Below are 20,743 nucleotides of genomic sequence, written 5' to 3'. Positions count from 1 at the left end.
AGAGTGCTAGATTCCCAGGAGGCTGTTAATGATAATTAAACAGACAATAATACAGAGAGATGCACCGATGGGATAAATTTGCTGTTTTAAAATGGTATGGCATGCCTTTTGTAAAAAGAAGTGGAACTTACGATATACTTGCATTTTTAAAACGATTAATTACACCTTAAAAGCAAGTTCATCCATAATGCACATTTGGGAATGGCTGTTCTAAAACCACACGTGTCAAGTCAGGCCATTCCGTGTACTTAAAAAGACCAAACAAAGAACAAAACTAAAGTGCAGAGGTAACCGACTTGCCTTTCCTTAGAATTCTCTGTGATGCTCAAGGAGACCCCGCTAACCCTTGGCCACTTTCTCTAGGTCTGAGGTTACCCTGGAGATTGACAACCGTCTTTGCTACCAAGCTTCAAACAAATGCTTCCCTGATGCCGTAAGCGCTGCGGATTACCTTGCTGCCCTGTCGGCAGTAGAGCGTCTAGAGTTTCCATATCCACTCAAAGCCGTGAAAGGTTAGATTTTTCTCCAGGGGTCTGGAAAAGGCACTTCGCAAAAGCAATATTGCTCGGTCGTTCTGCTTGCAATCGAGTTTATAACACGGATACATTGCTTCTTCAGGTGTAAAAGATGATTCCTACCCAGACCCATTCAAGTTATTGCCACTGGTGGTGGTGGCAGCCCTCATTCTCCTCGTGATCCTGGTACTGGGTGTGCTGGTGGCCCGGCGTAAAAGAGAACACAGCACCCTCTGGTTCCCTGAAGGTTTCAGTCTGAAGAAAGAGAGTAGCAACAAGAACCGGCGTGAGCCTGTGGGTCAGGATGCCCTGGGCATGAAGTAAGAGGCCTTTATTCATTCAAGAGCTATCGAGGAACGATCTCCTATCTTTCTATCAGAGACTTGTTAAAGAAAAGAGAAAAAAAAGCCCTCGGAGGCATTCACGGTCAAATCACGTTAATGTCTTAACAAGATTTAACGTGGCAAAACCTGCTGTCTTTTTCCTGCTATGTAGAATATTAAGGAAGAGATTACTTTTATTTTCCTACAATAAGCCTACAAACCCAGTGGGGCTAGTGGAGAAGAATCCCATCCCTCTTCTGCCAGCATATTTGCCTGCACGGGATAACTCTCATTGGTTGTGGCTATTGTACGAATTGTCTGTAGCTGTAGTAGGTTGCATCTGCTGTAAAGGACAGGCTTTCTTACATTTTACTTCGATGCTCGCCCTTTCTCATTCATTCATTAATTAAATTTACTTGCTGCCCATTTCAGATCCAATGACCTTGTGGGCGGCTTACAACATAAAAACATTGAAAAACATTTAAAATCCTCCCATCATAAAAAATATTAACATTAACAGATAAAATCACGGGACACAAGATGACAAAAAAGGGAGCTGGGCCCATGTATGTGCCTGCAGGTGGATGTTTAGACTATAGCCCAGTGGTGGCGAACCTATGGCATGGGTGCCAGAGGTGGCACTCAGAGCTCTCTCTGTGGGCACGCGCGCCGTCGCCCCAGTCCTAGGCCTTCAGCTGGGTTTTAAAAAACCTTTTGGCTTTAGGCCTCCGCCACCGTGTACAAAAAAAAAAAGGTTCAAACAATCAGTCAAATTCAACTTCTCGCGGGGAAAAGAAAGATCTTGCAAAGTTGGAATTGATTGATTGAACTTTTTAGTCCCACCCAGTCTGCCGTTATCACCGCAGCCACGCCTACCCAATGGGCCACACCCACCCGGCACCCGATGATGCATAAGTGGGTTTTGGGTTGCAGTTTGGGCACTCGGTCTCTAAAAGGTTTGCCATCACTGCTATAGCCAGAGGTACGATTCCACTGCCTCCTGTGCTCTCATTGCCTCCCAACTCACTGCGTACGTTTTCCTCTTTCAGGAATATTGGCAAAGGGGAGAGCCTGATACCAGACAGCTCAGAAGACTGGCTGGAAGCCGAATGCCCAGAGGCCAAGCGTCTTAAGGTATTGCCTGCTCATTGTGAGACTTTGGCTGACTTGAGAACCGGAGCTGCAAAGGTATTCAGCTCATATTCCAAAATATTACATTGCCTCCTCTCCTTTTCTTCCCCTCTCTGGTTTTCAAGTCTGGGCAATGTTATGCGCACAGTTTTCTGCCAAGCTACTGGTGGCCTAACTTGGTTTGGTGTTTCCCCAAAAGTACCCACTACATACTATATAGTTCAGAGCCTGTATAGGAAGTGTGGCTTTCTGTGATAAAGGTCGGGCTTGTGTTCTTCATTGCCAGGTGGAAGAGCCAGCCCTGGACTGTGAAGACCCAGTGGATTGCCGACAATGGACACAGCACCATTTGGTGGCAGCAGATATTCGTATGCCTCCATCTATGGCCCTGACACCACCCCAGGGTGAATTTGACACTGACTGCATGGATGTCAATGTCCGTGGGCCAGGTAACATGTTAGATGGATACTGTACAAAGCCCTCTGGTGGAGTCTTTATAGATAACGTTTGATCTGTCCAGGAGTTGATGTCCTTTTCTCGTTTTAGCACATATTGTTGTTTGTTTTTTTTAAAAAAAACCACCCACATTTTATTGATTTATTATAATTTTTTTTGTATGAGTGTTGTGGATCATTGAGAGATGATTGGCTTACAGGTTTAATATATTATTATTATTATTATTATTATTATTATTATTATTATTACATCAGTTTAGTAAAGAACAAACTATGTTAAAGTAATCTTTTACTGTGTTGTCCATACAGATGGTTTTACCCCACTTATGTTGGCCTCTTTTTGTGGTGGCGGCATGGAGACTGATCTGGCTGAGGAAGAGGAAGCAGATGACTCCTCGGCCAACATTATCTCAGACCTCATCTGCCAGGGGGCTAACTTGAGTGCCCAAACAGACCGCACAGGGGAGACTGCACTACATTTGGCTGCAAGGTACGCCCGGGCTGATGCTGCCAAACGCTTGCTGGATGCCGGTGCCGATACCAATGCGCAAGATAACACAGGACGTACCCCACTTCACGCTGCTGTGACTGCTGATGCCCAAGGAGTCTTCCAGGTGAGTCTTGTCCTGAAGATACACCCACTCCATGAACGATCCAATGGATCCTTTCTGCTTCTAGAAATACAGTTTTTCTGTTATCCTCCATTAGCTCATATTAAGAGTGCAAAAGCACAGTGTCTCTCTCTTTTTTTTAATGTGAATTCAACTGTGAATGTTACAATCTAGTTCATGTGCTATCAATCTGTTACCTTTGAGATACTCCAAAAAGTCATCCCTGGCATTCCTAAAAACCAAATAGCAGCTGACTTAAATATTGTAGACAGTATTACTTTACTACATCGAATGACAGAGTTTGCTCTTCTTCCACCTAACACTCTTGTTAGATCCTGATCCGGAATCGATCTACAGATTTAGATGCTCGAATGGGAGATGGTTCAACTGCACTGATCCTGGCAGCAAGGTTAGCTGTTGAAGGCATGGTGGAAGAATTGATCGCCTGTCATGCTGACGTCAATGCCGTGGACGAATTGGGTATGTAATTTGCAAAATCAATTGGCTTCGTCCTCAGCTTGTCTGGGTCTGGGACCAGGTTTCTTAACTTGACTATGTTCTACTGATTTCCACTACATTCCAGTTTAGATTCTTAGGTAACCTCTTCATAACTCATTTACAAGGTTGCCCAGATTGATTTAGTAAAGATGCTCATATGCAAAAAAAATTTTTCTCACACACTTACTTTCTAACCTGGCTACACTCCCTTCCTTAGCTTTTTTTTTAACACATGTTGATGAAACGTACTGCTGCAGAAGCTATGCAGATAGCTGACAGAGAGTGAGACTAGAATATGTGATGAAAAGTAAAAGATTTTGGTTATGAAGATGACTTGTAATTAATTAGGGAGAGGGCTTGATACATAGGGGTAAACTGGAAAACATTATGAACAAAAGATTCTGCCAGTAGATGCATCCTTCCAGTCTTTTATAAATTAATTTGTTAATTTCTCTCCCCCCCCCCCCCCCCCCCCCNTCCCCCCCCCCCCCCCCCGGCAGCAAATAGTCCATAGTTCTTCATGTTTTTATTTAAGCATTTTCTTGGCTACAGACCAGCTGATTTGCTGGAAGAATTTTTCCAAAAATACTTAAATTTATACAAAGCTCAAATTTTTTCCAAAAATACTTAAATTTATACAAATTTATACAAAGTATTTATACAAATACTTAAATTTATACAAAGTGTTAATGGACAATGGACGATGACAATCTGGCATGGTTGAAGGAAGATAATTCCTTAAAATTTAGGAAAGGTGGTATTAGATTTTAGAAGAATCTAAGAATCATTAGCAAGTGACAAATACATTTATTGTCTTGATATCACTCCTATCAGGAAAATCAGCCCTGCACTGGGCAGCAGCTGTCAATAATGTAGAGGCTACAATTGCTCTGCTAAAGAACGGGGCCAACAAGGACATGCAAGACAGCAAGGTGAGTTCTCCTGTTGCCTTTTTAAAAAATCACGTTGGTTATGCCTTTGTCACAACAGTCACCAAAAATGGAACTAACAGGAAAAGGTTAGCTCCCATCTTTTCTAGTGAGAAAGCCGTGCTTAGGCTTTTGTACTAGGTGGATTGATGCCGGCCCCCCCACCCCCTTTCCTCTCTTTTCCATTTTGGGCTGATGAAAAATAATAATACTGTCGTTTATACTTGTTGCATCCTAAATGATATGCTTGAAAATGTTTTCCTGGGGGTTTCCTTTAGAGCAGGGTGTCAAACTGCGGCCCACGGGCCGGATGCGTCACGTGGAAGCTGCGCCCACCCCATTGCCGGCAATGGCAAAACTGTCCTGATACGTTGCGCGATGTCACATGACGTCGCGAGTTTGACATGTCTGCTTTAGAGTGAGCTGTCCTGAATGTATATGGGAGTATTGAGGAGAAAGTGATTTGTACAGTCACTCACTGGTATTAATTTAAATCAGCCATTTCGACAATGCTTTCAGGAACTATTGGCCATATTTAGCAGGGAATTCTGGTAGTCTGAGAATGTCAAACTCTTATGTCGAATGTGGTCATGAATTTGCCTTCTCTGCCACAGGAGGAAACACCGCTGTTTCTAGCAGCTCGGGAGGGCAGTTACCAGGCAGCCAAAATTCTACTGGATCACTTTGCCAACCGTGAGATCACTGACCATATGGATCGACTGCCACGTGACGTGGCTCAGGAGCGCTTGCACCACGATATTGTTCGACTTTTGGATGACTACAACACTGTCCGTAGCCCACAGGGAGCCCTGCCTGCTGGTCACTCTCTCTCCCCTCTCATGTGCCCTCCCAATAGCTTCTTACCTAGCCTGAAGCCCACTCCGCAGGGCAAGAAGAGCCGTCGGCCTAGCACAAAGAATGTGACAGCAGGAAGCAGTGCCAGTCTGGCACGGGAGAGCAAAGAGGCCAAGGCGCGTGCCAAGAAGCTCAATTTGGAGTGTCAAGGCTCTCTCCTGGAGAGCTCTGTCACCCTGTCTCCTGTCGACTCACTGGACTCTCCCTATGTGCCTAACCCAGCCTCACCTGGGGTCTTTCACGCCGCCAGTGCCTCAATGTCAGTGCCCTCTACCCCCATGGTCCATGGCATGATGGACCCACCCTTTGCCGTCAGTTTGGCACGCCTTAGCGACCTAGGGGACGGCACCTTGCTGTCCATGAACCGCCTCTCTGTGCCACCTGGCCGCATGGGGCTTAGTCTGGGCATGGTGAGCCCTGTGGCCATGCCTTTTGAGTGGCGTGCCCGTGTTCCCACTTCCCAGTGCCAACCCATCATAGGGGTGGTCCACCCTGCCGCTTCCCATCCCAACCTGCACCAGTCTGGCCAAGCTTTCCCACCAGGATTGCTTCTGTCTAACCACATGGCCATGGGGCACGGCTCTCAGGGCTTGCCCAACCCAGCTCCAGCCCAGGCCAAGGAAGCTCCCCAGCCCATGCCTCCGCCAGCAGCCGCTGTGCGCAGTAACCAACCTGTCTCACCCCAAGAGGGTCAGGGGGCACCTCCACGCGGAGGGCCCCCACCATACCTAAAGGCAGCAGGGGTAGAGGATTATCCAACCCCGCCGTCACAGCACAGTTACACGCAGGGGCAAGACGCGACACCCAAGCACTTCCTTCACCCTCCCAGTGAGCACCCCTACCTGACTCCTTCACCAGAGTCCCCGGAGCAGTGGAGTAGTCCCTCACCTCACTCCTTGTCTGACTGGTCTGAGTCCACACCCAGCCCAACTGTATTAGGGCCAAGTCACACTCAGCTTCCTTCAGCAGAGCCCGCTGCTAAAATGCAGGTGTTCGCGTGAGGAGCTTCCCTGTGAAACACATCCCAGAGGCCTGGGTCCCTCTCTGGCCCCCATTGGGGCCTGTGCCAGCCTTGGGGTTCTCATTTCCCCATAATTGTGTTTTTATAAGAAAAAACTAAAGTGTAAAAAATTTGTTCGTTGTTTTTTAAAAAAAGCCTGATTGAGGAGGGGAAAGGATGGCCTCATCATTCCCAAACTGCCATGGACCTCAGGCCGGCCCTTTCTTCCCCTCCCATATTGTCTCATCAACTAGGTTTTGGGGAACTTTTTTTTTTTTTTTTACAAGACATCTTTTTGTATAAACCTTGCATTTAACGCTAAGCTTTTTTTTTATTTTTTACAATGTATTCGGTATCAGATCCTGTTGCGTGCCATTCTTCTTCTTCCTCCGGGTCTAGGGCTGTAAGGAATGGAGAGAGTTTATATCCCTTGCTCTTCCTTGGAATGGTTTTGTCTCTTGGGCCGAGCAGCCGCCTCCCCTCCCACCATGTTGGGATGGGATTCTGCTCACGGTATTTGTGTACTGGGTACGCAGCATTAGCTCACTGGCACTGCCGTCCAGAGGATCGAATCACAATCTCGCCTCTGTCGCACTGGGAACTAAGCCCCGCAGCCCCCACCCTCAAACTCGGCACTTCGTCACATTCCAGGTTAATTTATTCATCTTAAATTCTGCTGCACTCCCCATCTTCCAGTCCCCCCCCCTCCAACTCCCGAGTTGTTTCTGCTGATGCTAGCAATAGTCCTGGTGACCTTCTAGTCTCCAGAGTATTTTGAGCCACTCTGTATTTTTATACCTGACTGTCTTTTGCTGCCCCTGAATCTTATCTAGAGCCGTCTTTGACCAATGTTATGTTTTTCATAAATGTTTTTGCCCCTGTGGTACTATAGGATCTTGAGTCAATCACAGATGGGAGGGCTTCACTTTGGCATAAAAGGTACTAAGTTAGTATAAAACACTTGGTTTTTCATGAAGACTTTTGGCCCGGCAATCTGCTACCTATTTTGCTTTGTATACCCTACCTCCTTGTACCCTGTACATTCCAGTTATTCCTGGCTGTAAATATTGCTGGTGGAAGCAGTTCCCATTGGTGACCACTGCTTCCTTTTCTGTGCTATGTAGCATAGTGGGGGAATGACTCTGCCAGTTGCCTCCCCTGCCATAGGACCATGTCTAGCTCATTTTAAAACTTTTTTTTTTAAACAATCCAGTGTAAACCAAGTAGCTTTAAAGCAGCTGGGTGCTTTCTGTACAGAACGGCTTAAGCCGTGGCATAATAAACATAGCTAATAAGGAAACTGCCTCCCCCTTCCTCTGTGTCATTTATTTTTCATTGTTTATTTAGACTGTGTAACAATACATTAAAGAATGTAAAAATGTTCCACTAACAAAAACATTGCCTTGGGTTTTTTTTCCTCTCTCTATCCGAGTCAATTCAGAATACTAACAACTGTTCTTCCACTACGAAACTCCCTCACGGCTATTATCTGGATGGTTCAGTATGAACGTAACATTCGGAGAAGAATTTAAAAAGAATATGCCAACTCTTCAGTCAGTATTCCATTGTGGGAGTTTGCAAAGACTGAAGCACTTAGAGACAGCCTGCATAATTTAAATTAGAATGTTTTTAGCTTTTCCTTCCCAACAGAGGGGTTTTTTTTTTGACATTCATTTTCTGCTACTGAAATATATAGTACCTATTACGCCTTGCATTAGGCTTCCATTGGGGGGGGAGGTGTGGTTAGACGTGTTTGGGTTTTTTCTCTCTGTTGCAGCTGTGGAGGATTCCCAGGGCTTCCTCCCTATGTTGTGCAGAGGTAAAACAAATAGTATTGGTCATGTTTCCACCAGAAAATCCCTTCAAGAAATCAAGGAGCCCCATAACTTAAATGAAAAGATGTACAGAATATTTGAAAAACAAATTTGCTGCCACAAGGCAAACTATTTCTAATAAAATATTTATGTTTTCGACTGAAAACATTCACTTGGATTTTTCACTGCCTGACTCCTTGGACTCAGTACAGTATATCACACATCCTACCATTTATAAATGAACAGTACACATCTGTTTTTTTTAAAGAAAAAGGTTTATACTTTCAAAACGAGCTTTTTGTTTGAAATTTGCAAAGATTAAACTTAGATTTATATTAATCTAATGCAGAAAATCAGTGGCAGCACAATGCACCTTCTTGTAATTGCACTGTTAAAAAGACAAAATATGACACTTTCATTTGCAACCTACATAGTGTAGCTGTGTGGTTCATTGGGGGGGGGGTGTCAATTTAGTCTTGCAACAGCCTACTTTTACATTTAAACATGATCCATGTACTTGCTGAAATTACTGTCCGCCAGTTTTCATACTTTCTCCCTCATTTTTTCCCCTCTCCACACATTAATTTGCAAACAAGGCAGCTAATTAAGTGTTCTAAAGCAGGGCTCCCCAATCCTCGGACTGCAACCCAGTGCTGGGCCGCAGCTCGTTCAGAACTGGGCTACAGAAGTGGTGGGTAAGAATACATGTGCGTGCGTGTGCGTGCAAAACTGCGTTTGTGAAAGCAGTGTGCACGCAAAATCATCCCCCCCGCCAAGCCACAAAGTTGTCCACTGTTCTAAAATTTCACAAGCTGAGAAATTCTCCAGGTTTTATTTTAAAATAGAAACTGAAAAATCAATTAGATTTTACAAGTAAACATTCTACATTGCTTTTGATTTATAAATCAGCCGAGTATAGGATTCAGGGTTCTGCAGTTAATTTAGGAGATGCAACTTTGTGTGAGAAAGTACAGAAAGATGATAGCAAAGAAAATATGCTCCAATCGTTGGTACACCTCTGAGGTTGTTGTAATCCGCACCCTCCAATTAAGTAAGGGAATCTAATCAAGTAAGAAACTGATCACATACCTGCTACTTTCTGTTTTCCAACGGATTGCATTTTTGACATTGAAGCGTTTTAATTCCACTTCTGCCTTAGACAAAATAGTGAATGGGCTTCTCCACTTTTGTAAGGAAAGTAAGGCTTAGGTTGCCTAATTGCCAGCACTCTGGTTGAAAGCATTAAGATGAAAACTTTTCTCTTGTTGCTGACAAAAAGTCTGCCAAGATTGCTGCTGCATCATTGGTTGAAGAAGAAATTCAAGTATTTGTATATATTTTTAAAGAAACAACACACATGCATTCTTTGGTATGCCACGGCAAGGATGCAGGTCGGGTACTGAGTGGTGAGGCAATAAACTAACAATAAGACTTGAGCTCAGAGCATGCTCATGTGCCATCATCTGCTGCTATGTTGAGGGATAGTCTGAGAGAAAGTCCCTTTGCTGGATACAGAAGACTCTCTTCAACCAGAAGCTGTACACTTGATGAAGATCACAGCCTTCATAATCACCTTCATTATTTTTCTAGGAGTATTTCTCCCTTTTGTTGCCTCACTTTTCAATCTTGTCTGGCTTTTTTTTAAAATGATGGTTGGTTGCACAATCAGCCAGATGATTAGACTGGATTTGACATTTTTATCCAACTACTGAACAACAGAATGAAAGCTCTGTTTTGATCTGGGTCTCCTGTTTTTAATACAGCTTTTCAATACAGAGATATTTTTGGTCAGGGAGCCACAGTTCGGGACTTAATTAGTGATCTAGTTAAGTCTTGATGTTTTTCTGATCAAATATAACACCCCTATTTTTGCATACATATATACATCCATAACTTTGGAACACTTCTAAAGAGGCATAGACATCTTTACCCATAAAAAAACCAAAATGCAGGTTTCCTTAACCATGAAGAAAGCTGGGCTTCTTTTGTGAATAAAAGGCAGATCTTACTTCAGAAATACTGAAAAAAAAATAGTAATTTGAACAACTGAGTAATCGCTCCCATTCTAATGAAAGAATCTGAAAGCATTTGTTCCTGGGGTCATATTTTAAAAGCTGAACAACTTGCTGCATCCAGAAACAGGTGAGGTAAAAGCTTCCCAAAACTGTCCATTGATCTACTTAAATAGGCATTGCCCATTTCTCTGCTTTTCTTTTTGACTAAAGGATAGTCTTCAATCTGTTCTATCATCCCTTTAAACCCCCCTAATTCCTTAGGTGTCATCCCAGGCCTATTTACTTCTTCTTCTTCTTGTGCCATATCCATTATTGGACGTTGGCGATCATGTTGGTGATCCTGTTTTTATCAGCAGCCGCACAAAAAAGTGCTGCTGAGTTTTGTCCAAACCAGTCCCTTAGATTTTGAAGCCACAATATTCTTTTTCTGCCTGGACCTCATTTGCCTTCAATCTTTCCCTGGAGGATTAAATGGAGTATGTTGTATTTTTCTGGGTGTCGCATCACATGTCCGAAATATTATAATTTTCGGTTTTTGATTGTTTTGATGATTTCCCTTGGCTTTCCCAGGCGGCTTATCACCTCCTCATTTTTGATCTTGTCAACCCAGCTTATACGTAACAGCCGCCTGTAAATCCACATTTCAAATGCTTCTAGTCTCTTCAGGTGGCCTTCTGTCAGAGACCAACTCTCTACTCCATAGAGCAGGATAGAAAAAATACAGCATCTGACAAGCCTGATTTTCAGTCTTAGGCTTATGTCGTGACTGCAGAAGACTTCACTTTTTAAAAATTAAATTAAATTAAAAATTAGCTTTTTCCTCTTCCTTGCCACCAGGTGGCAGCAGAGATAGATATGCTTCCAGTTCAGTCTTTTGAACTGATTGGGTTTCATAGGATTTATTTTACACTCAACTATTACACATAGAAGTAGTAGTTGTTTTTAATGAAGTTGAATATCTTTCCAACAGAAAGAATAAGAAAAGCATTCTGGCCTAATCAGGGAATTCAAACTGGCTTCATCAAATAAGTTGATAAAGATAATAGCTACTGTATATTCAATGCAGAGTAATTCAAAGAAAAGGATTGTTAGTTAAGTGAGGCACATAAAGATATTAAAATAATCTGCCCACTCAGGCAGTTATAGCAATAATACTTTAATTTATTGGTCTAATCCATAGGTAATGCTGTAGTTTCTCTTCAAATTGTATAAACCATCCACCTTTTACTAAAGATCACTTATGGCTGTCGCTTTATGCATTTGCCCCTCAAACTTTGGTGCTGCAATAAATGGATTCATGTTGGAAGAATGTTTTTATTTTTTTGCTACAGTATTCCAACATGACTTCCCCTCTGGAATGCCACAGTTTGGAAATGAAAGTTTTACGACCTCTAGGGACTAATACACCAGTTATCTATCACTCCTTCCCTTCATCTTTGTTTTCTTTGCCACTGTTGCAAGCCCCTGTGTGATGAAAGCTGCAAGGGCAGATGAACAGGGAGCCAAGGAATTGGCGGTTGGCTCAGAGAAGACTGGCTGATCAACAGCATTTGCCTGGGATTCCTTCAAAATCTAGAACTGACTTAAATATTGTAAGTTATTAGGGTTGCCAGGTCTGCTTCCAAAAAATAGCGGACAAGCGGGGGGGGGGTGGTTAAGTAGTAAAAAAAGTAAAAAAAAAATTACAATTAAATTATATATTTTTTACAAACATTTTAACACGTATTAAAATAATCACTTCAAAACTTTACTTAAAATTCAAAACATCAAATATATTATAATAATATGTAAAATATTATTTTGAATAAAAAAAATGTCCACTATTTTGTGAAAAAAAATAGTGAACATAATGTGAAAAAAGCAGACTGTCCACTCAAATAGTGGACACCTGGCAACTCTATAAGTTATGGTATTGTAGGGATGCCCTACAGTACAGTATATAAAATGGTGGCAATGGCCAGAGCTGCCATTTTTAAAAAAATGATTCTAATGGTTCTCACCAACTCACCAGGAGGATAAAACTGTTTCTTGGACTTAACTTCCCAGAGATTCTAAATCCCTTGTTTTTGTTAACATTGTACCGAGGCAATTTATGAGGCAACCTAAGTCCAGTTCAGGTCTGAGAAATGACTTGTTGAAGGAAATAAAGGGAATTTAGGATGTCTAAATGTGGGATGTGGGAAGCTGTAAGCAAAATTAAATATATAAACACACTTGCAGTCTCGCTATTGGTCCTTCGCTAGACCTGCCATTTCCTTGGCAAGATTTTTGAAAGTAGTTTGCCATTGCTTTATTTCTAGGATAAGAGAGGGTGGCTGGTTCAAGATCACCCAGGTAGAGTCAAGCCTAAAGCAGGGCTAGAACTCGCATCTCCTGAAAACTGGACACAATTGAGCGGAAGACTCTCGTCTCTACCATCTCCCCTGGTTGCTTCAATGCCTTTGAGAAAAGTGTGAATCATGCAGAATGATGCAGGATTAACAGTTTGAATGAAACACACTGCAGAACAACAAGAAGTCCATGAAAAGACACAGCGTTGCTCATTCCTTCTAGAATGAGCTGAACAGCATAGCTGTGGCAATTCAGACTTGTGCTGCCACATGGGTATTTACATTTCAAGTTAGCTGAGGATGGGACCAGAAATCTATTCTAGAAGATCATAAGATCATGCAGTAGCACTCTAGTTTCACAATGGTAGCCAGACTTAAGAACCAGTCTGTTGGGGAGAGAAGCAGGTGGGAGCCCCTAACACCTTTGGAGATGACAGACCTTGGGAAATAAGCCAAGGGTGTGCCAGGGTGCACTTCAGGGATGGGAGAGGTACCATTTTTAAGGCCTGCCAAGACCTGTATGGCCCTGAAGCCTGAACAGGGTATGTGCCTGTATGTGCCCAGGTGGAGCCTAGTTGCACGTGTTGGCAAGTGTGTCCTATGTAAAAATTCAGGAGAGTTGCCAAGTAGCTACATTTTAAGCATACTTCTTTAGAATCTCTCATGAACTCACAAAACAAAAATGCAACAGTTGTCCACCACACCTCATTCTCGCTCAGGAAATCTTTCTGCAGCTGGGTATGAGTTCTTCTTAGCTCCACCTATACGTTTCTTCCAAAAGTCGGGAAAGCTTAAAATAAGTAGGGCTCAAGACTAAGCCATTTGTTAGCCTCTGGGTTGCAATTCATTAGTGATATATTATCCCAAAAATGACTGACTGGTTCTCTAAATTAGCAGTGTGAAAATGTTCTAGATCAGGGCTTTTCAACCAATGGTACGGGTACCACCTGTGGTACATTGGCACCTGGCAGGTGGTATGCGACCATCCTAGAAAAGTGGTAGTGGGGGAGGGGAATGAGCTGAACCGGTGGCAGCACCGCACAAGCCTGAGCAAGAGATGGCTGGAGCTGCAGGGCTGTCAGGGCTCAGCGGAAGCGCCAGGATCAGCGCCAGGCTCCAGCTGAGCCCAGAAGAAGCGCCAGGATCAGCTGGAATGTTACAGCATCTCCAGGGTCTTGTGATTTACATTCAGATGCTTGGCAACTGATTCATATTTATGTCACAGTGTCCCAGGGTCTTGTGAAGTGACCAAAACTTGCTGCAACCACCCAGCAGACGGGGGGAATAAAAACCAAATACCCACCCCACCCCCGCTGCCAATCCTCAACAGAAATGCTCACAACAATGAAAACCTCGGAAAGAAGGAAGAGCGCCACCGGGCGGGCAGGCGTCTTGCTCGGCTGTGGCTTGGGGAGCACTTTTTTCAGTGCCATTGTAACTTCGAACAGTCACTAAGTGAACTGTTGTAAGTCAAGGACTACCTGTACTTTATCACTTTTTTCTTTTTCTTTTTTTTTGGTCATCAAGTTTTTGACACCTTGGTAGGCGACTGGTGGTACTCGGATGTTGCCATATCCTAAAAGTGGTACAATGGGTGAAAAGATTGAAAAGCCCTGTTCTAGATGGTGTATAGCTTGAAAAGCCATGCAGTATTGTACCTAATTTATTCTAGGATGGGGGTCAACCAGGGAATCCCAGGGCTGCAAACTAGGATAAAGAGTTGAAAAAAAATAAAAAACCAGAAAGTCAAATCACTTCCATAGCATTGCTAAGAAACAACACACACGTTACCAGAAGTTACCAGAAGGTAGGCTTGCCTTGTCAGAAATTTTTACCTTGGTCCAAAATTGTTTCAAGAAGCAGAGGAAAAGAACTTCCTTATAACTGTAGGAATCCCAAATTATTATAATAAATAAATATGGCAGAATAGGGAATTTGTGATATTCCAGTATGATTTTTAAAAAAAAACACAAAATAAATTGTGCTCATAGTAACAGAAGGAGAAAGAGCAAAATTATTTTTCTCGTCTCCTTCACTTGCTTGTGGCCCTAATACAGGAGAGAGGTTCAATGAAAAGCTGCTCCAAACTCAGTTTCTTCCTTTTTCCATGGTTGTTTCAGAGATTATAGGAGAATACCAGGTTTTGAAGTTGCTGCAAGAGAAAGCCCGGCATGAGATGACTGGGAAACTCAGCATCCAGCTCAGAATCTCCGGGGAATGCAAAAGTGTTCTTTTCTTATTTTTACCTCTGAGAGAGAAGTGACAGGGATAGCCTTGAGATTTTTTTTTTTTAAGATACATGAATATGCTCAGTTAAATTCCTAAGGTTTCTGTGACTATGGCTCAAGGAGAAATAAACGATATATGCCTTTCAGAGAATCTGCTATAGATGGTGTAGAATTATCTTTTCCCATCCAGTGTATGATCTCACTTTAAGGGCTACACTTGATAGGCACTTCATCTTAGTCAAGGCCCAGAAGCCTTTTGATAAATAGGCAGACCTATCATTCTAATTTTTGAATAAACATTACGCGAAATACAGAAGGGACATAAGGAAGAATAAGCAAAAAAAAAAAAAGGTAAAAGGGAACCTAAAACACAGTTAATCTATGACCTGCACCAATTTCATTATCTTTCTCCATGTTTTTTTTTCCTTAGAAACCAACTTTGTTTCCATCGTGTCTGTACATCACCGCTTCATTTTGGCTTTTCTCAGTTTTCCTCTTACTCTCAGTTCAGCCACTCTTCATGTCACGTATTACGTTTTGCCATTCGGTATTCAGCCACACCTCTACAACAGCGGTTCTCAACCTATGGGTCGCGACCCCATTTGGGGTCGATCGATCATTTCACAGGGGTCGCCAAGCAAGGCTGTCCGCCATTTTTCCCCTTTTCTGGCGGGTGCCTTACCTCCCTTGAGCTGGGCCAGCTGGTGGTCGGCCTGCTCCGTCTCTGCCGCTTGCCAGCTACGCCTCGGCTGGCGCAGGGGGCGGAACCATGCATGCGCGGCACTCCCCGGCAGGGAAAGTGCTCGACTTATGACCGGTTGGGTAGTCCTCGACTTACGACCGGTTTAGTCCTCGACTTACCACTGGTTTAGTTCTCGACTTACCACCGGTTTAGTCCTCGACTTACCACCGGTTGGGGGTTGCGGCATTAAAAAGGTTGAGAACCACTGCTCTACAATGTCCTTCCCTACAGTACTTTTGTCTTCATACTCGGTCCACCTTCATCCAGGGGCCTCCTCATTCCTAACCCTCTCTCTCCTTAATAGACACACTTAAGGCCTCGCTCTCATTGCACTGAACCTATTGTTGTGTTTCTTCCCACTTCCATAAAAAGAAGTATAGGTGGTCGATTTACGATCGCAGTTGAGCCCAAAACTTCCATTGCTAAAGGAGACGGTTGTTAAGTAGCTTTTGCCCCATTTTATGACCCTTTTTGCCAGAGTTGTTAAGTAAATCACCACAATGGTTAGGTTAGTAACATGGCTGTAAAGTAAATCTGGCTTCCCCACTGACTACTCTGAAGGGGGAGGAAGGTGATCACATGACCCTGGGATACTGCAAACGTCATTAAGTACATGCCAGTTGCCGAGCATCTGGATTTCTGATCCCGAGACCATGGGGATGCTGCGATGGTTGCGAGGGTGGAAAAAGTGACAAGAGCCACTTTTTTCAGCGCTCTTGTAATTTCAAAGGTTCATTAAACGAATGGTCGTAAGCTGAGGACTACCTGTATGCAGAAACATGTTCTTACATGCAGATATTTTATGCTTAAGTTTTTTTTAAATTTATGTAGAACTTGAAATAAGTCCTTCCATTTTCCCTGTCAATCACCATGACATTCGTCTTTGATGCATTAATTTTCACATCCATGCTCCTCCTTGCAACACACACTCTAATATTCACTGCAACTATTTGGATTCTCAGCCAACCACACGGCATCACCTGCATACGAAAGTACACAACGTTAATGTCCCTGAACAATAGCGCCTCTAACATTACCATCAGCATTTCTTATCCGTTCATCCATATGTACATAAAACAATCAAAGGAACATCAGCTATCCTTGCCTTACTCCTTGCACAATGATGAACCACTTGCTAAACTTTTAATATACTCTCACGCATGCTTTATGTCTATCATATGTAATTCTTAATCACCCTCAGCAATGCAGTTTCAACTCCATATTTGCTGTAACCATTGCACAATTCAGTTTTTTTCTACTTTAACAGATGCTTCATCTGATCAACTAATGTGAGATACATTTACCTTCTCGGATTCATACATTTCCCCGTAACCTCCTGAAAAAAAAAGCTACACTGCACTTTGTCAGTCTTATCAGGTAGATCAGAGAGGAAACGTGGCCAGATAAGCTAATTCTATATTATTGTAACGCTGCATTAACAGAATCTTGCAACTCTGAAAGTACAATCCTCCAGCCGTCACCTTTACCTTCTGATAACCTAGGGAGGGTTCTTCCTGAGTCTTTTGCTCCACCCACTATGCAGCTCTGGGCTACACTCCTTCTTATCTGACTATTCTTCGATGGGTTAATTTGATTTTAATTAAAAATGAAAAAATAAAAATCAACAAAACATAAAAATAATAATAAAAAATAATGAATTAAAAAAGAAAGCAAAAACAAACTCAAAGGGCAGACTTAATAATAATTAATAATAATAATAAATAATAGTAGTAGTAGTAGTAGTAGTAGTAGTAGTAGTAAAGTTGGAAGGGACCTTGGAGGTCATTGAGTCCAACCCCCTGCTCAGGCAGGAACCCTACACCATTTCAGACAAATGGCTGTCCAGTCTCTTCTTAAAACTTCCAGTATTGGAGCATTCACCGCTTCTGGAGGCAGGTTGTTCCACTGGTTAGTTGTTCTCACTGTCAGGAAGTTTCTCCTTAGTTCTAGGTTGCTTCTCTCCTTGATTAGTTTCCATCCATTGCTTGATGGAGTACTACAGTAGATTTTTTTCTATGTTTCTGTGACTCTCCCAAGGTCATTGCCATACACCATTACAACTTCCCAAGTTTTGTTATTTGCTACTTCTCACCACATTCTTATTCTTAATAAAAGAAATACTAAACCATTAATATAGTCTTTCATTTGTGCAACTGGCCATGTTCAGTGTTGTCAATTGGGAAGCTTCCGAGATATTCTTGAAGCCAGAACACAATCAAAAACTCCAAATCCTTTCTCACCTTATATTTTACTGTAGAGAAGAATTATCAGGTCAAAATGTTAGCAAAATGAAATCAGAAAAGTAAGTTTTTAATCTATGAAATGCAGCATTAGCATATAATGGAAACTTGTATAAGCCTCCACTACTCTGATACCTATTTGATTTTCAGAATTCTTAATAGCAGATATAGAGATTCTAAAGTTAAATCAAAAAGGAAAGAAACAAAATGGTATTGTTAATTAGTGCCATGGTGATATTTTTAATCCCAGTGATGACATGCTACTGATGGTCACATCTAACGACTGAATGAAATTCGTTAAACTATCCATAATAAACTATCAGAATCATTCAAGAAACTATATCAAAAATCTTCTCAGTATTCTAAAAAACTGATCAACAGGAAAATTATCAGGAACCTTCCCACTGCCATAGATTTAATACAAGTAATCCTCAATTTACAACTGTAGTTGGGACAAGGATTTCTGTTGCAAAGCAAGACAGTTACTAAGTGAGTTGCGCCCAATTTTACAACCTTTATTTGCCATAGTTGTTAAGCAAATTACTACAGTGTTAGGTTAATCATTCAGTTGTTGACTCTGAAAATGTTGTAAAATACATGCCAGTTCCCAAGCTTGTGAATTTTTACCAAATGATTGCGGGGATATTGTGATGGTCACTTTTTTCAGTGAATGGTCGCTAAACAAATGGTTATAAGGCAAGGATTACCTGTAATTATAATTTCCTGATAAGAAAGAGAAAATGTGGTGAGCAACCTGGTTTTGTGGTAGCTTCACATTCTGTAAAAAAAAATAATTAAAAATCCTGTTGATGAGATGTTCAATGGTTCGATTGCTTCCAACACTTTGTGACTCAACAAACTTTGCTTTTCCAGGTTATGTGTCACAAACTGCTTCTCTGAGCTTGTGTAATCTCGTGTTTATGTCATCAGTGATATCAAATTGTCTTCTGTCAGTCTCTTTCTGTTACCTTAAATTTTTCCAAAATTTTCCAAGAATGGTGATCTTCTCCAGTAACTCTTCCCTTTGCTTTATCTGTCCAATGTATTCAAACATTAGTTCATTATTAATGCTGCCTGATTTTACTTCATCTGGTTTTGAATCATGTATTCTTTTTCCAGCCCAAGATATTATTTTTAATTCCCCTAACAAGCCATCTGCATTTCAGTTTTTTAAAAAAGTTGTAATTTTATTAAAGATTACAAATACAACAATAAAAACTAATACAAACTAAAAAAGAAAAGAAAAAGAAAAATGGTGCAAAAAAAAAAATAGAAAAGAAAAACATATTAGTGGAGAAAAATGAAATATATAAAAATGACTTTCCCCTTCAGCACAAGTATAAACAATTTTAGTAACTTATCACCTTCTCTTAAAATACAACAACTGATCTCTTCTTCCCATATCCCATCTATTATCTATAAACATAAAGTCTCATCATTTTAGTCCTGATGTAAGCGAAAATCCATTAAGGGTTATCAGAGAGAAAATATCTTTTTATCTTACCTTGATAAAATAAATCAACTTTATATACCTTCTTTTTATTTCTTATAGCTGTACCCGGCCACGCGTTGCTGTGGCTCAGTCTGGTTAAATGGAAAAGAAAGAAAAGAGAAAGCGCACGTTTGTAATATGTTTAATTTCACAATGCTTGTGGGTATACAATATATTTTGTTGTTCCATTGTCTGTGCAGATATAGAGATTGTCTGGTTTGCCGACTCTAGAACATGCAACATATGATTGTCCATGTGAGAAGCAATCCGTGTCTAGATCTAAACCGCACAATTCTAAAGATTGGCCCTGAGCAACAGATGGCGCTGTTTTTCAAAAAAAGCATGTTTTTACCTGTCACAGGTGTGACATTATATAATAGTAGGTATATAAAAACACGTGCGTATTCGAATGCAACGTTGTGTCAAAATTTCAAAGCAATCGGTGAAGAACTTTCGGAGATTTAAGATTTTGAACAAATGAACATTTACATTTTTATTTATATAGATAGTCTAGATTTTTAGTGCCTGATTTATTTTCATTTTTTTCTTCACAAGTCTTTTTTTGTAAGTCCAATATGGGAAAATTATCCAGGTAATCTTGGTTTGTTATTTCTAAATCACTTTTAATTAGGAAGGCACCACCCAGTTTCTTTTTTATGTCCAATGTAGCATCTTTTTCCATATCATTCTTGTAGCCTGTCATTTTTTAAATCTACCGGTACTTTCAAATCAGTCTTGATTATTAGAGGAACAACTTTTTCCTCTTCCATAACATCTTTTAACATCTTTTAAGGACAATCTATTAAATAAAATAGATACTATTCAAATTAACTTTGGTGTCCACTGTTCAAATGTAACTTTCAAATTGCCCAATGTTAGAATACTTTGCTTCATTCTGTAATTGTAGCTCAAGATTACATGTTCTTTAATTGTAATCTTTAGTTCCTTCTAGTCTCCCCCCCCCGAGTGTCCAGTTTTTAAATTCTTATTTTTTAAATTCAAAACAAAAGCATTTCCCCATCTTTATAATTAATTCCAAAACCTTATTCCAAATTTATTTGGACCCTTAGTCCATTTGTAATTCACACTTTTGTTTTTTATTGTCCAATATCTTTTAAATTCTTAAATTTGTAGTTAAAACTTCTTTCACCAAGGAAACTCACCTGGTTTTGTGACACTTGTCGATCCAAAGATTTGTAATAGCTGAAAAGCAATTAACAATGTGTAAAAAGTTTTATATCAAAATAAAGGTTATTCCTTATACTGTTTCCAACTTCCCCTTAACTATTAACAGAATCTACAATTGACAGAGACTAGAAACAATGTTGCCAACAAAGATAATACATTGTTGCATAAGATCACTAAATCACATCTCCATTAGATAATTGACAACTGAGCCAAAACGGATTAAATCAAGTAGAACATCAAACAGGAAGAATCTTTTACACAAACTTCCCTGACTCTCCAAATAGGTAAACCAGACTTAATCCATGCAATAAGGAAGAATGGCTGTAAATACACATAAAGTTAATTAAAATTTTCTCAGCAAACTACACACACACACA

The 20,743-nt window shown here is 41.2% G+C and overlaps 1 protein-coding gene across 1 annotated transcript in view; it reads left to right on the top strand.

Moving 5' to 3' along the window:
* The window catches only part of NOTCH3 (notch receptor 3), an 82,948-nt gene extending 76,510 nt beyond the window's left edge, over positions 1-6,438 (top strand). The window contains exons 28-35 of the mRNA XM_015830594.1: positions 344-512; positions 619-835; positions 1,888-1,972; positions 2,256-2,418; positions 2,734-3,038; positions 3,368-3,515; positions 4,368-4,465; positions 5,077-6,438. Coding sequence (XP_015686080.1) covers positions 344-512; positions 619-835; positions 1,888-1,972; positions 2,256-2,418; positions 2,734-3,038; positions 3,368-3,515; positions 4,368-4,465; positions 5,077-6,318 — 2,427 coding nt within the window. The 3' untranslated portion in view covers positions 6,319-6,438. The remainder of the gene's footprint in view (positions 1-343; positions 513-618; positions 836-1,887; positions 1,973-2,255; positions 2,419-2,733; positions 3,039-3,367; positions 3,516-4,367; positions 4,466-5,076) is intronic.
* The last annotated feature ends 14,305 nt before the right edge of the window (positions 6,439-20,743 follow it).

This window comes from Protobothrops mucrosquamatus, unplaced genomic scaffold, assembly GCF_001527695.2.
Source record: "Protobothrops mucrosquamatus isolate PMUCROS unplaced genomic scaffold, P.Mucros_1.0 scaffold_247, whole genome shotgun sequence".
NCBI classification, from domain to species: domain Eukaryota; kingdom Metazoa; phylum Chordata; class Lepidosauria; order Squamata; family Viperidae; genus Protobothrops; species Protobothrops mucrosquamatus.
Note: the sequence above shows the minus strand (reverse complement) of the source record. Positions and strands in the feature narration are given on the sequence as shown.